This window comes from Odontesthes bonariensis, chromosome 6 (genome assembly GCF_027942865.1).
Source record: "Odontesthes bonariensis isolate fOdoBon6 chromosome 6, fOdoBon6.hap1, whole genome shotgun sequence".
Lineage (NCBI taxonomy): Eukaryota > Metazoa > Chordata > Actinopteri > Atheriniformes > Atherinopsidae > Odontesthes > Odontesthes bonariensis.
In genome coordinates, this window is record NC_134511.1 from 10,843,017 (window position 1) to 10,866,873 (window position 23,857).

The 23,857-nt window shown below is 40.4% G+C and overlaps 1 protein-coding gene across 1 annotated transcript in view; it reads right to left on the reverse strand.

Moving 5' to 3' along the window:
* Positions 1-245: 245 nt before the first annotated feature.
* Positions 246-23,857, reverse strand: part of hs3st1l2 (heparan sulfate (glucosamine) 3-O-sulfotransferase 1-like 2) — a 34,009-nt gene continuing 10,397 nt past the window's right edge. Inside the window, exons 2-3 of the mRNA XM_075468932.1 lie at positions 4,159-4,606; positions 246-2,555 (exon numbers count right to left, since the gene is read on the reverse strand). Coding sequence (XP_075325047.1) covers positions 1,890-2,555; positions 4,159-4,419 — 927 coding nt within the window. The 5' untranslated portion in view covers positions 4,420-4,606 and the 3' untranslated portion in view covers positions 246-1,889. The remainder of the gene's footprint in view (positions 2,556-4,158; positions 4,607-23,857) is intronic.

Genomic DNA, 23,857 nt, shown 5'->3' on the forward strand with positions numbered 1-23,857 from the left:
GACATTTGATAAACAGCTATACTCACCTGTGAAAGCATGTTCCAAATTGGTTCAAAGGTGGACTTTTTATCCCCAACATGTTGAAAAAATGTATTTCACTTATTTCACTGTAGAGGGGAACCCAACTTGGACCCAAACCAAAGATTGTCCTACCGTTAACACAGGTTTTAACATATTGAGCTAGAAACTAAACGTATATGGCTATTATGATATGTATTATAATAATAAAGACAAAACAAAGAAAGTGTTCTGCCTTTACACATGCTACTTACACATGTGGATCACAGCACTAAGCTCAGTTTTATTGAATTTATTAGACCTAGCACAATACAAAAACAGTGACACATTGATGCTGTAATGCCATTTTGACACAGAGACTACAGGTGAAGGTGTTTGATCAACACAAAAAAACAATAAATTACTATACGTATTTTTTTTAATCATTAAAAGTTTTAACAATAATAAAAACAAAATTAAAAAAATCGCATTTTGTTTGTATTTTTGAGAGGATCGGCAGCTCTTAGGAGATGTGAGGAGAATCATTTTTTATTTTTGTCGACAAAGTTTTTTCTTGACAAAAGACAACATCGGAAGGCATCAGAATCGACTTCAGGAATCTGTTGTGGACTCTCAGTTATGAGTGAATGTGGAAATGAAGATTGGTTTTTATACATGTTTTTGCAGCCATGAACTGCTGCACCCATCGGCTTCGTCTGTGTGAGTTGTGGTCGGTGACACTGTTTTCATGTCGGGATTTAAAGTCGCCCATTGATGTTTTAATCATGTGTTTTAAAATGTCTTCATGTCGTGACATGTCAGTCTGACCTGGCCCTTCAAAATGCACTTAAGTTGAGTTTAAGGCCTTTGAACAAAGGGATGAACTGAACACACACAGCCCTCCTGGTGACCCACAGGTGTCATTTGTTCATGTGGTGGTGAAACTTGATGTAATGCCTCGACAGGAATAGCATAATGTTGAGAATGAGCGTAGGCTCGCTTTGATCCTGAACATGTTTGACAGATACTGACAGCGAACATATTCATTCTCTTTGAGAGTTTCCACAGAAGCCTGTCAGTGACTCTTTATCTCTGTGTCTTTATGTTTGATCTTTTCGAACCCTTTAAAGCTCATCTCTGGGTTCAGGCAGGAGACTCAACTGAAGACTCAAGACGTTTATTAGAAAGACATCTTAAAAAAAAAAACACAAGCTAGCAGTAACACTATTGACCTTTATGGCTAAAAGAACTCAAAGTGTGCTTACTTTCAAAAGAGCGAAACATCTAATGTTCCCACTAATCATACAGTAAAACAATTTACAATAAAAAAGAAAGAAGGAAGTAAACAGGATGACGACTAAATCATTTCTACAATCGCACACAACTTTTACACTTGTCAAAAAAATCTTAGCAAGGATTTGCTTTCTCCGTCTGAGTTTACATTGATTGACTCTTAATGCAGTTCGGGTCATAGTGCAACAAATTTATCAACGCAGCCTTCTTTTCAGCTCTCATCTACTTCTACATCACTTCAAAATCTGCACATCTTCTTTGAGAACTAACAAGCTGTTAGTTGTATTTTTCAGTGTCAAACTGGAGTTATGGCACAGTTGTTGTTGCTTCATCGTCTGAATCTGAGGAGGCACCAGCTTGGTCAAGGTAAAAGTTTTTGTTGGCCACATGTTCAGTTCTCAATGTCCTTCCAGCTGTTTGTGCTGCACAAATTGGCCACATTTATACCTGAGAAGGTATCAGCAAAAAGAGATGTCGATGATTTTAATTTAGCTAAAATGTCTCTGCTCATCTATCTACAAAAACATTCCCCCCCATCCCCCCCGATTGTGTTGCATTGTTCAGGTGCTTTGACGCCTCTGCAGCTCTTCACTGCTGGATCAGCACCAGGAGAACGATCTCCCCACCATTTCAAAGAATAACTTATTGGGCTTCCTGAAGTACTGACAAAGCTTCTTCAAAGCCTGCGCGCTCAGTGGAGCGTGGGGTCTGCCTTTAGACTCATCCAGGCACTTATCGTGTCCAGCGGACAGCAGGCAGTAGAAACCCTTGGTGGTGTTGAAGTAAAAGTTGCTGGGGTTTATCCTGGGCGGCAGGTCTAGAAACCTCTCTGCCTTTCTCAGCTCAGGAAAGGGATCTCGAATGAGCGCATCGCCGTCCACAACGTGAATCTGCTCCCTGGGGAAGACCTCCAGCCAGCGGGCCAGATGCTGGTGGTACAGGCTCCTCTGCAGCGCCTTGTATCCGGGGTTGATGTGACCTTTGCGGAGCAGGAGCTCCTCCAGCGTCTGGTAGGGCTTGTGCTGTGTCAGGCGGTTGTGAAGGACCTGGGTGTAGTCGGAGACCAGCCTCTCCGCTGGATCCCGGACAATGAGTAACAAACGGACGGCAGGGTTCATGTCCCACACGCGCACAGGAACCTGAGGAGCTGCGAAGTAACCAGGGGTCTTCTCCAGTGTCAGCTGACCAGGCAGGGTGAAGGGCATCTGGGCTCGGTACCAAGCTAAGCTTCTGCGATAGTGCTCGTCCACATTGAAGTAGTGCACCTACCAAAGATAAAAAAAAAAAAAAAATGAAGGGAAGGGAAAAGAGCACTTAGTAACTTACCATTAACTTCTATTTTTTGCATTTTGTTGGTGCAGATGTTTTTTTTTTTCCTATATCGGTATTCAAACAATGTTAGAGACAAAAAATAAATAAATTGCAAGACCCTCCTTACCATTTAGAAGACAGTAGTGGTTTTTATTTTGTCCCCGTTCCCATCGTTTTATATTAGCCTTCAAACTTTGCTGGCCTCACCTTAAAATTTCATAGGTTGAGCTGACTTTGCTCTGATTTTATCTATGCATGTCTGCATTAATGGAGACACAGCAGGGCCGAACTGCTCTTATACGACCTGATAACTGATTCATATTTCAGTATTACTCATTTTGTTTGATCTGAGTGAGATATAAACTTTTCACATTTTCCTGTTATGTAATTCTGTGGATTAAAAGTTCAATCCAATCACTTTCACCAAACAGAAAATATGTTTGTTACAGACATAATGGGGGCAACTGCATTGTATCAAGCAGAGTGCTTAAGTGGATTTACAAGCTGATTTTATTTTGTAAGTACCTAATGGAATATTTGATCAATTCAGGCAGAGCAAGTCACACTCACGGTATGCTAACTGATCAGCTTGTATGAATTACTTGCATTTCATTTGTGTTTAAGGACCCAAAGTTTGACATGGATACATCAGCTGGTTACCAGTTGATGGAAAACAACCAGTGACATTTCTTTAAATGTGGAGTACGGTTTCTATAAAAGCTTGTGCAGGCAGTTTTTGAGCTCTGCTTTAACTACACAGAGGTGGTTAATACATTTACTGTTCATAAACTTTGTCAAGATAGCATAAATTTTACATTTGTTTCTCACTGAAGATTGTTTTGTAGCATTGACATCGCCTCATTGGCCCCCCGAGACAAGAGTGTGGAAAACACTTAGTGGTACTTAACAGATGTGGGAATGCAGCAGAAGTAAGAGTTTCTTTATCTTGGCAACAAAAAGCAGCAACAGCAAGCTTTTTTCACGCTCATACACATCAAAAGCAGCACAATGAGATATGAATGCCTTCAAACGCATACAAATAATAATAAATAAAAAAAGGTTAACTGGTTTATTTAAAACCTCAGCTTGACCAAGTCATTACTTTTAACCTTGTTAGCAGCTAAAACAGTTTCAGCTCCAATGCAACCCTAACTCTACATATTAGAAACTTTCTTGACTTTACAGCTGGAATTAGTTCACTTAGATATTCCACCTTATGATCCATCCATTTTCTATACCCACTTTATCCAACTCCTAATGTCTATTTAGGTTCACCAATCCACCTAACATGCATGTTTTTGGGTGATGAGAGGAAGCCGGAGCATCCGGAGAGAACCCACACATACACAGGGAGAACATGCAGACTCCACACAGAAAAGCCTGAGCTGGGATTTGAACCAGGAACCCTCAACACTGTGCAGCCCCACTTCATGATGACCTTCTGTGTTGTTACATATAACCATAAAATGGGAAGAGGGTGTCTTCTTTTCAACTCACTGTAAATGTAGTGAAAGAAAAGTAAAAGTGTAGAAAAAGGTGAGAGTGATGCTGTTTTACCTCAGCCTTTGCCACCTCCACATCTGGGTGCAGGTTGAGCATCTCCAGGAGCGCTCTGGTGCCGCCTTTCCGCACACCAATGATAATAGCTCCAGGCAGCCGCTGCTGGGTAGCATTGTAAGACGACGAGGAGGAAGAGGATGATGAAGGGGAGTAAAGAGGCAAACTGGAACCCCTGGTGCGCAAGTCCCTTAAGCACACAGAGAGCTGAGTCTGCAGCAGCACAAGCAAAAGCAGCGCTAGTAGCACAGTCCACAGCATGGTGCCACCCACCCACACACACACACACACACACACACACACACACACACACACACACACACACACACACACACACACACACACACAGGTGGAGCAGTGGTTATGAGCACACGCTCATGAAGCTCCCACGTAGTGCTTGTTATCAGTCAGCAGGGGGCCTCAGGAGGGAGCTCTTCAATTTGACAACCTAAGAACAGAGAAAAAGTAAAGGTTACTGCTCACTTTTGCTGCCTCACTCTCTGCTACCACCGCTTTGATAAATGTGATAAATTTAGCAAGAATGCTGCTGATAAACAAGCAAAATGAGTTGCTTTTAAATGTAAATCACTCAGAACAGTACGGGGATCATTATACCCGAGCAACATAAAACCTGGGGGGTGAAATCCGACTTTTCCTGCTCTTTATCGAGTTTACTGCAACAACCTTAATGCATTTTAGGTCAGATATCTGATACAAGGAAACTGTTAGAGGAAATTCACATTTATGCTAAAATAAGAATAAAATAAAATTTATGGTTGACATAATACAAACAGAAGAGTTTACCAAACAACCAAGCAAGCGAAAGTATAACGTAAAGCAACAGCTGCAACAAAACAGTAATAGTTAAGCTTAAGTCTAATCATTATTTGGGTCAGTATTCTGTTTGTGAACTTATATGTTCATGTAATTGCAGTTCATACACACGCTGAGTAACTGATGTTTCCAACAGAGCTGTTATCTGCTGTGTTTTCTTTGAGTGAGGGAGGATGCAGTTTCGACACAGTGCGGTCACAGTGTAATTTCTTTTCATCTCACATGCTGTGGCTCCATACATATGTGCTTGTTCAACGGTTCTATGGCTCCTCATGTCTGAGACAGCTCTGCACTTTAATAATCAATTTTACAAACTCTCATTCCAAAAAAGTGGTGGCTTCAGACGAGAATATGGAGCTGTGATGCGATTATGGGTAGAAAAATGTTCAAATATTAATCTATGTCTTAAGCAGAGAGCAAGGAGATGCACTGAGAATGAACAAGCCAGTGAGGTTTAGGTTCTCCCCAAGGACCAATATCATATTTCAATCTGAACCACTTTTACAGCAAGTTGCAGTGTGGTCTGAATGTATAAGTGCTGCAATATAAAGCACAAGGGTGTTGGAGTTTTATCTGGTGAGTGTTTTGAAACGTTTCTTAAAACACATTTTCACAGATGGATTAGAGGAGTCAACTGATCTTTCTTCCAAGAAAGTTTTATTTGAGCCTCTGGGTCTCTGATGAACTGATCTGATCAGCTGCTTCATCGCAGCTCTGCTGTTCCAGAAGCTTTTACAACAATAATCCTGAAGTCTGATCGACAAGATGTTAGGTGTGACAACCCAAGACGTGTTTAAACAGGGAGCTCATGGGGAAACTATGTGATCCGTTTAGTTCTACCTGCTGATGAGTCATTTGCAGAGCAACACGAATCCTTACTACGAAAAAAAAACATCCAGCTCCAAATTGTCCTCACTTAAGGAGTAATTAGCCATTTTGGCAAATGCGCTCATGAGCTTCCTTGTAGAGAACAAGATTAGAAGATTGAAACATCTGTCCTGTGGTGTTCAAATTAAGTTGGAGCCGAGTCAACTTAGCTTGGCATATACACTGAAAATAGACTGAATATGTACCAAGAAATAAAAGAATCTGGCAACCAGGACTTCTAAATGTCATAATTAGCAACTTTTATCATCTATGGTCTTTCTACAAAAACACCGAAACACAGTGAGATTTTCAGATTTGGCATTTCCACTGTCCACAGGAGACGTCCTGCTCTGCTAGAAATGACATGACAGCATTTTATGTACAATTTGTGAAATTTAAAAAAAAAGCTGACACGCTTCCACGTGCTAGCTTTCATTCTGGCTCCTAGTTTGTCTCTGTATGCTCTGCTGGACATTTCTGGGGAGTTAGAAAATATTTAGATAACTCCATAAACTCCTGTTTGATTTTTACTTCAAAGTTATCTTCCTCAGGTCAGGAGAAGGAGCGGTTGCAGCACGAACCCGATGCATTCAGCTCATTAAACACAGATGGAAGTAATCACACTGATGATGGCTGCAATCCATTTAGGTGTTCCAGGTCCTGAGTATCGGCAGAGCCGTCATCATTCACACATGTGTGTTTCTTGTTTTAATGTCAGGAGGTCCTGAAACAGTAGTATGAGCTGGAAAAAGTTCAGTCAGGAAAAAGATGAGAGTTTTAAGGGATGCTATGCACATGTTGTTTGTTCAGATTTCTGGGTAGCTCAGAGGCAGGTTTTTGTCCTTTCCTGTTTTGACACTTTGAATAAAAGCTGCTGGTGCCCAAACAACCTTAAACATACAAACGATAAAACACCATATCAAGTCAATATGAACATTTATTTTAGAGGTTTTTGCTGCTCTACATTCATCATTCTAAAAATTTATCATTTCTTATAATTTTTTTCACCATTTTAACATTTGCATGGGAGGAGGATGTCACTTCAGACGACATGTTCTTGCAATTTGCACATTTTTTACAATTATTATTATTATTTTTTTTTAAATGAGCTCCACCTCAACTATCTGCCACTGTAAAATGCCATTAGTAATGATGATCTAATGATGTAGACTACAAAAGAGTGGCATTTACTCAAGCTCTTTCTCTGCAATGACTACTTTTACTTTTAATACTTCAAGCACAGTTTAAGGCTTATCCTTACATAAATGTGCATTTGAATTCAGGACTTATAGTAAACGAGTACATCAGCTGTGTCATATAAGTAAAAAAAAACTGGAATACATCCTGTTACATTTAAAGAAAGTTTAGGGTGCTCAACAGCTTGTTTTTAAGCTCGTCTCACCTATAAATAAACTGCAAGAAACATGTAAAAATAAAATTTATAACTGATTTGGTCTATTTGAATTGTCCCTCTACACACTCTCTAAGTAAATATGTGGCACACTCCCAAATCGGAAAAATACAGCGTGGACACTGCAAAGCTAAATTTAGGGAGAGATTTGTGCCATTTATGAGGAGTGCAATATCTTTTACTTATAAACATTTCGAAGGGCTGTTTGCTTTGGGCCAAGTGAAGAAAACAACATGACTTGAAGCTATAATTTGACCATTTTCAAAACATTAAATGAGGATTTATTTTATTCAACACAGCACAGAGTTGTTAACAAAGCATCAAATCCTTCTTCACGCTCCCCTGTTTGCTCCATGCTTTTCCTGTTGCTGCTGTTTTTATTGTTATTGTTGTTATTATGCTGAAGCGACTAAGTTATTAATTACAGCAATAATGTTCTTATTCAGAGGACAAACCCTGTCTAGCATTGCTCCTGTAGCACAGCACTAATTGAACCTTTAGGGAGCGTCACTGCACCCCCGACCTTCTGTGCCATACCCTGGCTTGGCGACAGTGACGTCATCTGTCCAACCTGTAGCATCCCTCGTCTCCTTTGTACGGGAGTTTGTTTGTTGATGGCCTGTTCACCTCCTTTTTAAAAAAGGAGAATCGATAAAGGGCTAAGGAGAAGAAATCTAACATAAAATGCTTGTCACTTTTAATTTCTTTGTTTAAATAAATATCACTTTATATTTTCTATTAATTTTACATGTTCACCGAGAGAAAAGCCAGAGGAATTTCTGTCATTACACATCACTGACTTGCAACAAAGATGGGTCAGTAAATAAGCAAGCCAGTAAATTGTATTTTATAGCACTTTTCAAGAATGTAAGTCGCAAAGTGCTTCACACAAAATGATTAAAAAAAACACACAGGAAGTAAAACAATAGACATAAACCAATTGACCAGATACAAACATGTCATGGCAAGATAAATGAGACGCATATAAATGAAAGCCAGTTCAAACAAATGGCTCATTAACTGCTTTTTAAAGGTGCCTATAGTATTTACTAATCTCAGGTCCAACAGGAGAGTCCCAACGTTTCGGAGCAACAACCTCAAAAGTCTCTTTCTATTCAAAGCCGAGATTGAGGAACAACCAACAAACCTAGATTAGAGGACCTCAGAATCCTACTGCCATTGCTGGGCTTCATTGAGCCTTTCATATGTGCAGGGGCCTCTTAGAACCACGCGCCCACATGTGTGGACATCACATTTTGGGTTAAATTCAAAACGAGTGTCCACATAAGTGGACATCATTTTTCTCTAAAACTACATCATGTCAAAAGATGATGCTTAGTTTTTACACTTAGGGGGTTCCAATAAGCCCCAAAAGCAAAGAGAAATAAAACATTAATATCAAAAAAGAGCTCGGGTCTTGAGAGGTTAACCATGCAAGACTTTGAATGTCAGAACAAGAATGGCTAAATGGGTTCTGAATCGGTATAAAGAAATTAAGGCTACGTTCACACTGCAGGTCTTAATGCTCATTTCCGAATTTTTTTTACTGAGATCCGATTTTGTTTTGGCATTGGTTGTTCACATTATAATTTAAATCTATAATGTTCTATAACAGTCTACGGCCCTGAAGTAACCCTGGCTCATGTAAACGCCAAGATTGTGCAAAGTAGTTTTCAACAAACAAGACTAAAAATCAAGACTAGCACTTTTGGGCCAGCTGGACCAGAAACCAGCATCTCGCTGTTTTTTCTCGGCTATACAGAAAAACGTCAGCCAAACACTTTCTAAAGGACTTCATGCTGTTCAGAAAGAAAGATTATCTGGTGAGATACACCTATGAAAATAATTACTATGAAAACAAGAGGAGAAAGTAAAGGGCAAATAGCACTGGGTCCAGAACAGAACCTTGGGGAACACCTGAAAACAATAAAGGTTCAGATGACTGCAAATATTTACCAAGATAGCCACTGACTGCCGGTGCATTTCAACCAAATTATTATGATCTACAGTATCAAATGCTGAACTGAGATCAAGTAGCACCCGTACAGAACAATCTCCTGCGTCATTCTGCATTAGAAACCCAAAGAGGAGCTGTTTCAGTTTTACGCAGACAATAGAAGCACGACTGGGAGCGTCATTCTCCTTTAAGACATCTGGAAGCTGTTTAGAAACAACACCTTCACCATGAAAGTCAACTTAGATAAAAGCTTGTAATTCTGAGCAGTGCTTGGTGCACATCAACCCGAGCCTGATTAACTACATGCAAGTACCTCTTGTCCACTCTGATCTTACAGAGATATATTAAACAATGACCAAATTGACATAGTCTGCTTGGGAAAGGAGTGATGTTTGCAGCGCTTAATCTTGTCAACTAATATTTCCTAAGCTGCTGTGTCAGGGCACCGACACCAAAGAATAGTTTGTGCATGTCTAGAGATGCAGTGGGCAGTGTTTGATCCTCTGCAAATGCAAACTGGTTGCATCATCTGTCTTATGAGGCTAAAGCTCGTGATGAGTCTGCCTGGTCACCGGAGAGAAGTTTTTTAAAGGTTGTGTTTTACACCAAAGTGTTATGTTTTTCTGACCCGAGCCAAGTCATTTTTTTCTAAGTGTAACCAAAATTCAACCAGGCAGTGAGTGACAATGGAAAAAAAGGATTGCTTTGTGTTCAAGAGCGATTAATCTAGGTCTCACTCTGGATTCATATTCAGGTGTCCAGACCAATACATAGCTGACATCAGTGCTCCAAGACAGACAACCTCCAAATGTATGTTTGTTTTTTGTGTTTAAAAGGCCTGAACTTATGCACTTTGATGCAGCTGTTTTGAGAAATATAAAAGACGTGACCAACGCTGTCACATATTCATGGTTTCTAGAGACATGATCTGACAATAGTCCTCTTTGGTGATGAGATTAGATGAATCCAAGAATGCTTATAGTGTGATGCAAACCCTGACCTGTTCCAGCTGTCAAACAAAAGACTGTTTTCTAGTTGTGTGCAAAATGGATTCATTGACCTTAACTCATCTACAGAATAACACAGCTGGCAAAAACCACAATGCTCTCAGATACTGTGTGTGTGAACACATGTTTTTCTTTTCTCTTTCATCACACTTTTGTCATCATACAGCAATTATACAACATACTGTATTGACCACTACCACTTTCAACCACCTTGTTCTGCTGTATCTTCTGATTACACACTGATAGTTTCTGAGTTCAGCCATCATCATCTGTCCTACATATGAACACTGCTTCATGTCGATTAGCTGCTGTCAACGAGATTGTCTGATTCAGAACACCTACAGTCATCGTTATGATGTGAAGTGGCAAACTGTGAGCCGATGCCAATCATGATGCGGGGAGTGTTCAGTTGCTGTGCATGTGTGAGCAGCTCAGACAAAGAGATCTTTTGGGAATTTGTCTGTGCTGCACAAAGAGATGCACACACATGCCTTGTGTTAAGTGGTTACACGAGTCTCTTGTGACTCCTCTGTAAACTGGAATATTCCCCTGCCTTTGTTTCCACTTCACTTTGCGACCTTCAGCTCCCTCATCCACTTCCCATAGCCTCCTGCTCCTCTTCACCTATCCTCTTTAAGTCACCTTTGCTCCTCTTTGTCCCCAGCCTGATCCCAAATCTATCCTCTACGTGTTCAAATGGATCAACTAACAACCCCAGCACTATGCTAATGGGGTTGCCCTGCAGCAGCCTCTTAGCTGCTCATAAATAAAACACAAGCAGCACCTTTTTGCCCTGAAATATTTTTGAGTCAATGAACTTTTAATCTTGACAAACAGGAGAGGAGACAGCCTTGCATCTAGAAATGAGAAACTACTCCATGGCCATGTCAAAACCAGGCAATTAAAATACGTTGATTAGACTTTGACTCATGGTAGAAATAAGGTTGATGTTATTTGGCCTGAATACAAGCATAGAAAAACTGGGCCAGAAAAGCACAGACAAGTACAATGAAGTCAATTTGAATACAAAATAACTACTGAAAGCAACATAAACAATTTTGAATAAAAATATTTCAACCATTCTTCATGATATGCAAAGCCATGATGCTTGCTCGTATCCTTCTATTGTTTCCTTCCGTTATAATCTTTATCAGATTTGAACTTTTAATGCCATCACACATTAAAATGACATTAAAAATATAACGTTGCATAAAGTGGCAACAAAGGTGCTGCTGTCACTTCAACAGTGTTGTATCAACTGTACTATGATGGCGGTTGTTCTCTTGATCAACTTGGGCTTTCCCCTTCAGCCATAAAATGGACGTCTTTGGTTTCATTTGATGCTTCTTCTGCACAGTGATTGGATTATTGTGCTAAATATTACAAATGTCAAATGTCAATTAAGCCCTTTCAATTTTGTTACAACGACTTTAAATACTTCTGCCTGGTGACATTTAAAAGGTTGTCTTCCAGACAAGAATCAGTGAAAGTCTCTTTATTCTTTCAGGTGATTTGATCTGAAACTGCTCCAGAGCAGGTTGTGAGTGCAGCCTGAGGTACTTTGGTGATCGAGCAGGTTAAAAAAAGAACCTCTTTCATGACTCTGGAGACTTTAACCTTAAAATATATTACTAAGCCATCAACCTTACTTAGTTGTTCACCCCTTGGGGTTCCAAAGCTATATTTTTGAGGGATATAAAGTTTGTGTTTGCCTATCTGGAAACAATTGGAATAACACACTCTAAAAGCTAAAGATGCATTGACATGATAGGTAAAAGTTCCGTAAAAGCATTGTACTGCAATTCAAAAGTTGTGTTTCTTGTGTTTCAAACATAATGCAGAGATTTAAATTTGCTGCAGTACATCAGATGGTCCTTTCTGATAGAACAGATGATGATTTGACTGTGGAATCTGGAGTAAAACAGAGAAAAACTTAAGATTTAAATGTTCTCCATACTGACTGCGCGGTGGTGAGGTGGTTAAACGCTGCTGCCTCACAGCTTGATACTAACTGGTTCAAATTGCAGCTGGGGCCTTACTGTGTGGCGTTTGCATGTTTTCTCCCTGTTCATGCTTGGGATCTCCACATGTACTCCAGCTTCCTCCCACTGTACAAGTATGCATTCAGGGTTAATTGTTGATTTTGAATTAACAACAGGAGTAAGCGTGGGTAGTTGTTTATCTCTGTGTTGGCCCTGTGATGGACTGGCAACCCATGCCAAAAAAAACAACAACTAAATCTCTACACAATACATAGAATTAATATGAAAAATAGACACATTTTTCCATATATACTGTATAAACACCTTTCATTTAGTGTTTCTTAAATTATAGATGTATAAGCCCCCATTTAATGAAAAGAAATATACAAGAGCATTCAGAAAAAGTCTTTCCAAAACAAAGACATTTCTGTTTTACTTATCTGGCTGGACTTCTCTCTTTATCTGCACCATATGAGCTCTGACTTAGCTCTGCTCAATGAGCCTCACATGAGTCATAGCAAGTCCCTGTCTTTCGCTTCTTGTGATTCACATTAGGCAGCATGGAAGGACAGAGCAAACAACAGCAATGCCAAGACTGGTAATGATGCATGAACTCTCCATAATGACAAATATACGAATCTAGGAAGGCTGGAGAAGATAGAGATGGAAGGAAGAATGAAAAAGGGAAGGGTGGAGTTTAATTATCTGTGAAAGGCAGATGCCTCCATCTGTATTTTGGGACAGTACCCGTATCCTATAAATTCTGATGTGCGTGTATTTGATGTCATCTGCATGTGTGCACCGACTATGCCTTTTGTGTGAGCATGAAGCATGTGACTGCCTGAGATCCAGGCCCTTGGAAATATCTTTTTACTGAGCGGTGGTATTTGGGGGTGGGGGATGGATTATCCCGTACAGAGAGACGGAGGGTGGCAGGGAGGGAGGAGATGGGTGGTAAGGAGGCAGGATTGGGCTGAAGTACAGTGTGTGTGTGTGTGTGTGTGTGTGTGTGTGTGTGTGTGTGCGCGCTGCAGGAGAATGTGTATGTACGGCAGCAAGAAGATTGTCCTTCGTAGGGGGTGTCATGGTGAACCGCTTTGGATTGCCAAGCCTGTCATATCACCAAGGCTGTGAAAGTCAGATAAAACTCTCTCTGTCTTCCTTCCTTTCCTCTCCTCTTTCGTTCAGCCTCTCTGCTATTCATTTCAGGCAGTCTTTCCATTCCTTTATTCGTTGGGGTCTCACCTTAATTTCTGCTGCCATTTCTCGTTCTTTGCCACCAAACTTCCCCCACAGCTAAACTTGCTGCTCAGTTTTCTGTTTGTCTCCATACAACTCGTTGTACTTTGCTCCCTCCTTACCAATCACACTCACTGATTACAGCACACATACACGGAGATGATTGCTTTTCAGACTAACAAAGGAAATGTAACAAGGCTGGTCCTATTTTCCATCCCGTTCCCATTACTCACGTGAAGAGGAGATGGCCAACACTTAAAGTAATTAAAAAAGATGAAGCCATCCGAGAACGACGTGAATCGGTCATGCTTGCAGAGCAGGACGACAGTAAGAATCTGGATGGTGGGTTTGCGTTGTTTGACAATATATGAGCACAGAAAAGACACTTAAGAGATGCCTCAAGTCCATTTTCCTCTTTTTCCTATCACAGTGGGCCACAAAGACCCCTTTAAGCCCAGCAATGTTTCCTAAGCACTGCCAAGTCTGAGTTCACTGATTCGATGAAAGACACATTAAGTGTGGGGGAGAAGACCTTTTCTTAATCTATTGAATTGAAGGAGTTTCACCTCTTCCAGGCACTAATTCTATCTGTGTGAGGAGTTTGAGGCACTCTGCACCATTTGCTGTGCCTGGGGAAAGATATGCTTAAACCGCCTGCATGGGAACCAGATTTAATCTATTGCTAAGAGACATTTAAAAGTGAAGACAGGGCAAAGATGAAGCAGGCATAGAGTTAAAAAAACAGAACTTTCTGAGAGGGTCTTGATAGCATCCTCTTAGTCTCTCTGTCAGACGTTTGTATTAGCTGCAAAATCTTATATGGACAAGTAAAAAGCTTGTACTAAGAAACATATAAACATCCCAAATTCAATTTCAGATTATATGATTACTCCTCCAGAGGGACAGAACTTTCGAGATCCTTTGTGTGCCTTTCCGATTGATTTCAGATTATTTTTGTACAGTAAATCTTTGTATTTTATAATGAGACAATGAAGTGGTGTAGGTTAAGGTCAGGATGTGGGAAAGATAATGAGTTGATTTGGGTTGATTACTTTGTTAATGTGTAACATTTTTGATGATCTTTTGGCAGAAATCATTGCTGTGAAATTAAGAATCTATGTGTTCTTCTGCACTCTTGGATAGGAAGGTTGAGGCACATTTATTCAGTTTGTTGCAACTTGTGACTTTGACACCAGATGTCACTGCACCTCACAAACCAGAGATCAGGGATCAGACGTGGACCATATAAACTTATGCAGGCTGTGTCCAATAAATATTAAGCAAGGTGCATTATAACTACTTAGATTGACATTGAATTTCATTACTTTTTCACTAATTTGCAGAAGCTGCTAAAATGAAAGGGAACAGTGTGTAGGAGATCCACACCCACACCATTTTAACGTGGAAGCAAACCTCATTCACAAGTGTTTCCTTGAATAAGCTGTACAGTCCTCATCAGGAGGATGGAGTCATGGGGATGGCATCATGCAATATGTTCAGTACTTTCAACTGCGGGATGCACATTCAAGATCAACATTTGGCAACTGCTTTTTCACGTTTAGTAAAAAAAACAGCAAAACTTTACTAAAATACTTTTCTCATTTCCGGGTTGGACTTAATCAATCACATTACTTGGTTATGGTTAGAAATCATAGCTACATGGCAGTTAACATATTACGATGAGGACTGAAATACGTTCTATATGCTACGCCGCCATCGTGATAGCAGCCATTTTTACATTTCACATGCAGGTGCTCTAGAGGTTGCTTATTCTTTTAACATAATCAGAACTTGTTTTGGATTGCATGAACAAACAACCCATGAGGTCAACTCAAGAAAAGGAATTAATTTAGTGACATCTAGTGCTGAAGTTGCAGATTGCAACTAACAAATATCCCTCCTGTCACCCTTCTTTCCTAAACATGAATGAAAAACTGTGGAGGCTGCAAAACCTTAAGAAATATAAAAGATCCATCTAGAATATTTTTTTTGTGTTGGGCTTAAAACATTGCAGTAGGATGCTGGACTACCTTAGTAGAGATAAATTGCTTATTTCAAGCTAACAAAGACAAAATACTTGCTATATCAATTCAATTCTACACTGTTGAAAATTAGATGTGCAATTATATGGTTTTCTGTCCATATATGCCCCTTAATGCTACACATTGACACTTGAATCATTTATGTAATACAGAATTAGGACTTTTTTTTTAATATAACTAGTTTTGAAGCTAAATCAAAAATAGTATCCAGCTAAAAGCAGCACAATTAAATCAACCAAGTTCTTTTATTGTCACCAACAAAAACATTCCAATTGAGGACTCTTACAACTGCTGGTATCAATAAAGTGGAGAACCTTATGTCTTCACATTCTACATAATTTTTCCTCCATTTATTTTCTGCTGTCTATTCATGTTTTACAAACTCCGACCTTCACTGATGTCTGACAATTTTTTCCCCACCAACCTCCTGCTGCTTTCCAAATTAGACTCTTTTGGGGGGAAAACATCCTCTGTGAGGAACCCAGGAGCCGACACCCACCATCCTTCAACTCCCTCATACATGCATAACACCCAGATACCCCCAACCCTCCCCCTTTATACCCTTCCTCCTCCTCCTCACATCTTCTGCCATGCATGCTCCAAGATCTGGGTCAGCCATATCAGACACCAAAATGTGCCAGCTCTTTCTCTTCTTTCGTATGCTTAGTTTTGTGTGTGGTAAATCAGTGTGTGCGTGTCTATATGTGTGTGTTTGCGCAGATGAAGAAGTCAGGGCTCTACCATTATTTTATCAGAAAGTGCACTGGGGGGGGGTGATTAAGAAATGCAATTTTATCAAAGGGATCTGCGTGCGTGCATGCATAAAGTAGCCATGTAATTCTGCAGTTTTGTGTGTGTTTACGTGCACACGATGTAAAAGAAACTGTGCCAAAAAGAAAAGCTTGTTGAGATTGTGAGTAAATTTTACTCTAATTAAAGGATGTTCTGGCCTGTATGTGTGTGTATTGCCACTGGCATATGCTCCACGCAGGAATGTCTGCATGTGTGTGTGTGTTCTGGGCCACATGGTACTGGGCTCAGTACATGCCATTTCGATATAAAAAGGTGGGACAAAGAAAATATGCTTGGTTATATCCTCAGTCAGGTACATGAGCTGTATTGTCTTTCTCTTTCATTCTTTATCTACATCCTCAAATCTCAAACACCTTCAAACTCCACGCAGCTACACCACAATGACTTGTGACTTTCAGTTGGCAAAATTATACACACTCTGTCTGTTGGGGGTTGAATTGCACTTTGTTCATGAACATAAGTTAACAAAAGAAGCTGAAGTCTGTCAAAGCTGAAAAAAAATACAAACAACATATTCTGATATTTTTGACAAAAGTGCTTTAATATTTCTTAGGTAAATGTTCAGAGAGGACTAATAAACACTATGCCTCATATCCTGCAAACTGTCCATCAGCATCTATGTTGGACCTAACAAATACCTTTTGGTGTATTAGGGACAAACTCTTGCAGCCCGGTTAAAATATGTTGTGAAAAGCCTGAAATCATCGGCGTGCTGAGAGGTAAGCAGCATATTAAACCTTACAGTCTTGGAGTGAGATGTACTTTATCACTTTACAAGCTGAGAAATTCAGCGCAGAAATACCCCAAATTATTACAACTAATTTCCCCTTTTCCTAACAACTGTACATATTTTCTCACCCATTTAAGTTACGGTGAGGCAGTAAGTTAAGCAATATGATGGGTGATGAGTGCAGCCATCAAGCCCCAGTGGACATGCAATGGACCGTTCTCAGGTTCTCTGTCAGATCCAATCGTTTCACGAAATTTCAATCAATAACAAATGAGACTTCAACACAGTACTCATCAAACCAATGGGTGAAATTATTTTGAAAGCAGTCTATGGTGTCAAAACACTTTTGGAAAAGGAAACTCAAAACTTCTAGTTTTGAAAAAAAATTAAAAGTAAAAGTTCTTCATGTAGCAAAGTGTGTCCTTAACTTTCTCTGGGACTGATTAATTTCCTTAAAGCGAATATCTATGAAAATAGCTCAATCTCTACCAGCTGTCAGGCTTGACTACATTAAGGAGCAGTTAGTAATGGGCTGTTAAACTTAGCTAAAACGTGTTCATTGACTGCAATGAAACCATGACCGTAAGGTCACTTATTGGTTTCTAAATGATCCAAATGAAGCGCTTTGGCAGTGGAAATCTAGATTTTATTAAATGGAAAGAGTGAGGGGAGGATCTGAGTGCAAACCGCAGAAGCTCGACACTGCCATCTGACACCGGTCTCAAAGCTGTTTATTATCTACATTACTCTAAATCTGAGCAAAGATTTAAAGATGCTCATCCTGCTCAGTGACTGAAGACTTGAAACAATTTAGACCTATTGTTAAAACTAATGATAAAGTAACAAATCAAGTGAGAAAAAGAATTTTTTCTGACAGACATCCATAATGTCTATTTACTTTGCCCCTGCCGGCCATTGGACAGAATACGAGTTTCAGGCACATCTGCTTTGGTTTCACTTTTCATGACCGTAAGTTTGGCACAATAAGGAAGATGGATGAGGCTACTGACAAAATCCATTCATAAAGAGTTCTTCTGACTTGATATCTCTTCCCTGTATATTTTGATGTGTCCACAGTGAATAAGTGGAGATGGATATGCAGACAAGCATCTGAGGATATGAAACAGCAATTATGAGCATCTACACTCACTCTGTGTAAAATCTTTGGCTGCATATGTGTGCGTACATACAGGCCCTCCAGAAAAAATCTAGAAAGCTTCAGCTGTGCCTTGCACATGTGGAAACAGCTATAGTGGAATGACAGTATCACTACCAAAAGTTAGATGATGTATGATTGTTCGGATCACACTCATCCATGTTTGCAGACACACATATTTACAGACATGCAACATGTGCGCGGGTTATCTCCCGGCGACAGTAGCCACGACAGCTTGGACTGACAATGAGATGAGTCTGACCTGTCAGACGGGATTTAGCCCAACCATCACTGAGGAAAAGCGGGACACACGAGGGGTGCAAGACACTGTGTGTTTGTTTGTCTGTTATTTTGGGGGAGGGGGGTATGGGATGTGGGGTACACACTGTTCCCTTTTTGGGGGTGCTCCTGTTGGCACACAAAAGGTTAAGGGGAAACAGACACTGTTAACCTGTTTTTCAGGCAAATTCAGTGTCATTTTTTGCTACGTGTCACGCTTGTGTACATATGGGCGTCTGGAACGAGGGCAAGCTGACAGATGGGGGTGAGCAAGTTGTGTCTGGTTAATATAATCACGGGCAAATGAGCCCAAATATCAGCCGGGTCCTGAACTGTGTTTTGCTTTGGAGGCGTTACAAACAGTGCAAGCTGAGAGAAAGAAAAAAAAACAGATGGTGTTTTTGTAAAAGAGGAGGATTTGATGTTTATAGGATTAAAAGTGGAAAGTGAGGGCTGGATAAGGAGAGAGGGAAATGGAGGAGGAAGTTGTTTACCATCATCACCATCATTAATTGTTGTTTGGACTTGTGTTGGCAGTTTACCATGGCAACAATTGTTTAGGTTGCTCTCACCTGAGCAGTGGACCCCAGGGACTGAGGATTGTTAGGATGGAGGTGTGAAAGGATGGAAAAAGAGAAAATAGAGAATGTGGGGGTGGTGGTGGAGAGGTAATCACGGGATGGAGGGTGGTGATGGTTGCAGATGATGCCACAGTTGGTGTGGTGTTTCAGCCAAATGGTGCCCGACAGTGACTGTAATAAACCAAAACGGCTGGTGGTTTGTTCTGTTAAAAATGGATGATTAACTACTCAACTCCAAAGTCAACATAGACACACAGGGAGACAGATACCTGGGCGGCAGTTATGTGTGAATCATAAAGTCCTTTTTTTCAAACTAAATAAATATATATAAATAAATAAATTGTTGTGTTAAATATATGTAACACAACATCAAACACCGTGGGTGCTAAAGGGAAAAGTAACAGTTTAAGAGCTTCTTCTGTGAGGAAAACAGAAATGAGTAAGACATGTCATAGTAGTGATGGTGTTTTTGCTCATACAATCTGATTCCCAGCCAGGAATGAATCAATAATTTGATATCAGGTGCTGTATGACCAGACATTTCTTCCTGAAAGTATCGAGGACTAAGGTGCTCCAGTGAGAACTATGTACTTTCAAACGCTTATTTTCTGTTTGCATTTGCACCATTCATAGAAATGTTGAAGGAATATTAAAGCTGGTTTGCAGGTGGTGATTGTATTTCTTTCATCTAATAAAAGCTCAATAAAGCCTGAACTTCACTGTTAATTTCTCTGCATTTTTCACATTTTTTTTAATACATGAAGAGCTGTTTACATGGCTGACACTTTACCAAAATGTACCCACATTTTTGTTTGTTAGTTTGATTTTAGGGGCTCGTGCAGATGCTGCGCTTTTTTGTTTGACCAAGACTTCCCTCCTTCCAAAAATGTAACCAGGGGTTGTTTTTTCTCAAGCTGGCTGCAATAACTGACAATTACAATATGCGAAAATGCAATGACTGCAAGTGTAAACATGGCAGACGTTACTGCAATGGTGAAGTAGTAGAGAGGTTGCATTTCAGACCTATCCATCCATTTTTTAACCCGAAACGGGTACTTTTGCTTTCTAACCTTAACCAGAAGATGTATTTGCTCAACGCAAACAGGAAGTGACAAAGGTTTTTTCTTTTGCAAATTGTGTTGTTAACTGAGATCACTCCTCAAATATTTGACTTTGTAACTGTGCCAGATGGGAGGGTCCATCTTTTCTCCTCCCGGGGTATTCACTTTTGATTTGGAAACACTCTTATTTATATAGTTGTATTTCCCTCCTGTAGCTTGTAACGGTGGTATGTGAGCAGACACCTTTATGGGGATATTTCCAAGGGGATGAAAAATATGACCTATTTGGTCAGTTTAACCGGAGGACTTGTAAGCTGCTCACCTTACAGTCACATTTTGTGGCTCAATCGCTGTACATTAACGCCACAGATGCTTTTTCTTGTGTCAGATTACCCTCTCTGAGTTCTCCATATACCAAGATGTAGGAAATTTGATGGTCCTGACCAGTATCGGACACAAAAAAAGGAGATGCATTCCCCGACAGTTATAAGAAACTGTAAGACAGCTCCCACAGTCGTGATCACTGGGTTAAATCAGGGTGTTTAAAGGGGCTTTCATACAGGATTTGGTGGGTGCTATGTGCTGCACAATGCAACAACAAAGTTGTGTGCAGCCCAAGGTCACGCATTTTGTCCATGAGCTCTTCACTGAAGGTAAAACAGGTTCAACTTGGGTGCAGTGCTCTGTGATGATATCTTAATACGTTCAACTGGAGGGAATCTTGCAGATACCAAGGATGAAGAAGGACGAAGACATAATAATCCCACACCTCAGATGTTCTGTTGGAGTGATCCGCTGCCTGGCTTTGGTCTCAGTGCAGTTCACTGCTTGGTGCAGAGAGGTCCAACGTATACTGCATCCGATGTTTAATGCATAATTATGCTTATTGTAAAATTACAGTTTGTGAATATTAAAACCAAAACCCATTATTACAGTGTTCTGTGGCTCTTACTCAAGCCTCATTCATCTATTTATTTTTTATTTTTATACCTGACAACTATGACAAAATAGTGGAACTGGCTTATAATTTGAACAAATACAATTTACAGGTCCCTTCCTCTCTTTATTCAGGTTACCAATTTCTTTTTTTGTGGGATTCAGTGTCAGTTGTGTTGTTCTTTTTTTTGTTTGTTTGTATATTTCTCTTTCTTTGTGTGTGTGCGTGTGCTAAAACAAGTTTCCGAATACGTTGTACCAAACCTTACCAGCATAAATATTCTCTTGTTCAGCAAGTAGAGCAGAGGAGTGAACTTTAGCTCATTACATTCTGAAACATCACTCATCTTACTCAGCAGTTTTTCCTCTCTGTGTATTTGTTTCTGTGGAGCAGTGCTTGTAAAACTGAGGCGTAATCATAAATCCCACCTTTAAAGTCTGCAGAAGACTCAACAGAACAAAGGACAGAGTTTGTGTCTGCATGTGGATCTGTGGGAAATGAGGAGTATTCAGATGTAAAAGTGGGATTTTTGTATTTTTTGGTCTCCAAGCAAAATTATGGACGTCATGCTGCAAATTAAGCAGAAAATCTGTCTGACAGGCACAGCCCTGGGTGCAAATGCATGCATGTGTATTTTCACGCACAAAGAAATTGTAATGTATTCAGATAAATTGCTCTTGAATTGCTACATCTGCTCCGTTGCTATTTTAGCAGAGCTCCACTGGTGTTGCATCCTTTTTTTTTTATTGCCTGCCTCTCTTTCTCTCTTTGAGCCCAGTATCCCACTGCCTCTCCAGACTGGCTTGATAACCCCCCTCAGCACATATACACACACACATATCACACACATTTATACACATTGAGACACATGGATGCACAAACTCATTCCCCCAGATACACAGAAACATGTTGGAGCACTTTGTACCTCTCTAATTCATACACACACACACATATGTGCACACAATATCACTTTGTGCATTTACACATGCACAGCATAGAGGACATGAGGTGCCTAGCAGGGGGTGGTTTTGATTGACCAAGCACTTTATGACTCTTAAATGGCTTTATTGCCTTCCTACTTAACCCCCTCTCACACACCACCTCCTTCCTCCCTGTCACACACACACACACACACACACACACACACGAACAGAAAGTCCTCAGGGGGTCTCAGCAACTGAAAATTAATGAGATCCATCTCTAATCGCACACACACACACACATATATCTCCACCAATTGTGATTTGAACTCCTTCCGACTGTGTGGAATCTATCAAGGTCACCCTAAAACTCTGAGGGACTTATGGTTTTTTATTTCTTCACTTTTTTTGACCTTGCTGAGATATTTTTTCTTATATTTTGGGAGCATGCCAGGATTCAAGTCTAATGACTGTACAGAGCGGGTCAATACGTGGGAGACTGTAGAGATTGATTTTAATAGCCAGGCCTCCAGAAAGGAGAAAAAGGCCGTGAGGGTGCTGTAGAATGAGTTTTGCTGGTGTGAAAGTCTGAAGGCTTCTACAGATTCCTGCTTTTTACATTTGACTTCTGCCATGACCAGAACAGAGAGACAAATATTACAGATATTTGCACTTCAGTCTTAAACGCAACAAAAACGCACAAACCATCAAGAAATCTGTCAAACAACACAACAACGACAACAAAAAAAGGCTATTTAAATGTGGAAGCAAACACTGAAAGGTCTGGAAATTGAGCTTTTCCACGGCTACAACTAAGAAAACGACAAATTTGAACGCTTTTTGAGATTTTCGAATTGAACATTTGAACTCACATCAGTATTCAACACAGGTGAAGTGATGCTGTTCCCACTGATGGTGTGTGGGAAGATCATCCTTCAGCCTGGAGTCTGTGACTTGAGCCCAGCGTGTTGACAGATATTTCATTCTGCTGATGTGCCCTCGAGCAAAAACACTGAAACCCTGCCAGCTGCAGAGTGGCTGATCTGCAGCTGACCTGCTGGCAGGAGAACAAGCACAAGAAAAGAAATGCACCCACTTACCAATGCAGCAATATCTAGCAAAATACGATGGATTGAAAGGCCAAACAATCTGGAGACTGAATTTTATCTAACTCAAGACTGTGCAATAAACATCGGATGCTCGCTTGACAAGACCCTCTTATCACTGCCTCCATTCAGCACAGTTCTGAAGCCCAAACACACGTCGCAGTGTTCCTAAGTAAATTGAGCTGTCCAGTTGTCTCGGTCTTGTTGAGTTTGAATTTCTCTAAGCATAAGAAGAACTTCTTGTTAAGCTTTATTTATGCTTTATACGACTACAATGATGTGTTGTTTTTGCAGACGCTTGTGCATCTTTCCATACCGTACTGAGAGGAATGGCTACTGACTCTGTCATAATAGAAAATGAGGTTTCAATAAAGTGAAACTATCGTTTTAAAGTCTGGTTTATGGTTGAGACAAAATGCTATATTCTTTCCTTTTCACTGGGGTTTAACTCTGCCTGCAGGTCTTGGCCTGAAAACAGATGAAACCATAACAAAACAAATTACCAGTATGTGTGTGTGTGTGTGTGAGTGTGTGCAGTCTTGCTGGCTCTCTCCATCTGCCTGCCACCAGGAGTTCTTGTCACCTCGGGGCTAATGAAGTGTGACAGCCTCTACGGTCTGCATGTTTTTTGTGTGTGCATTCTCCTGCTAAGCTGGAGTCACTGTGAACCTTTGCCTTGACAGAGTGGGCGGCTGCCAGGCTGATGAACTCCCGCCACAAGGTTGAGCAAATACAGTCAACACTGACCTCCTGCGTGTGTGGCCTTCCTCCACTCTC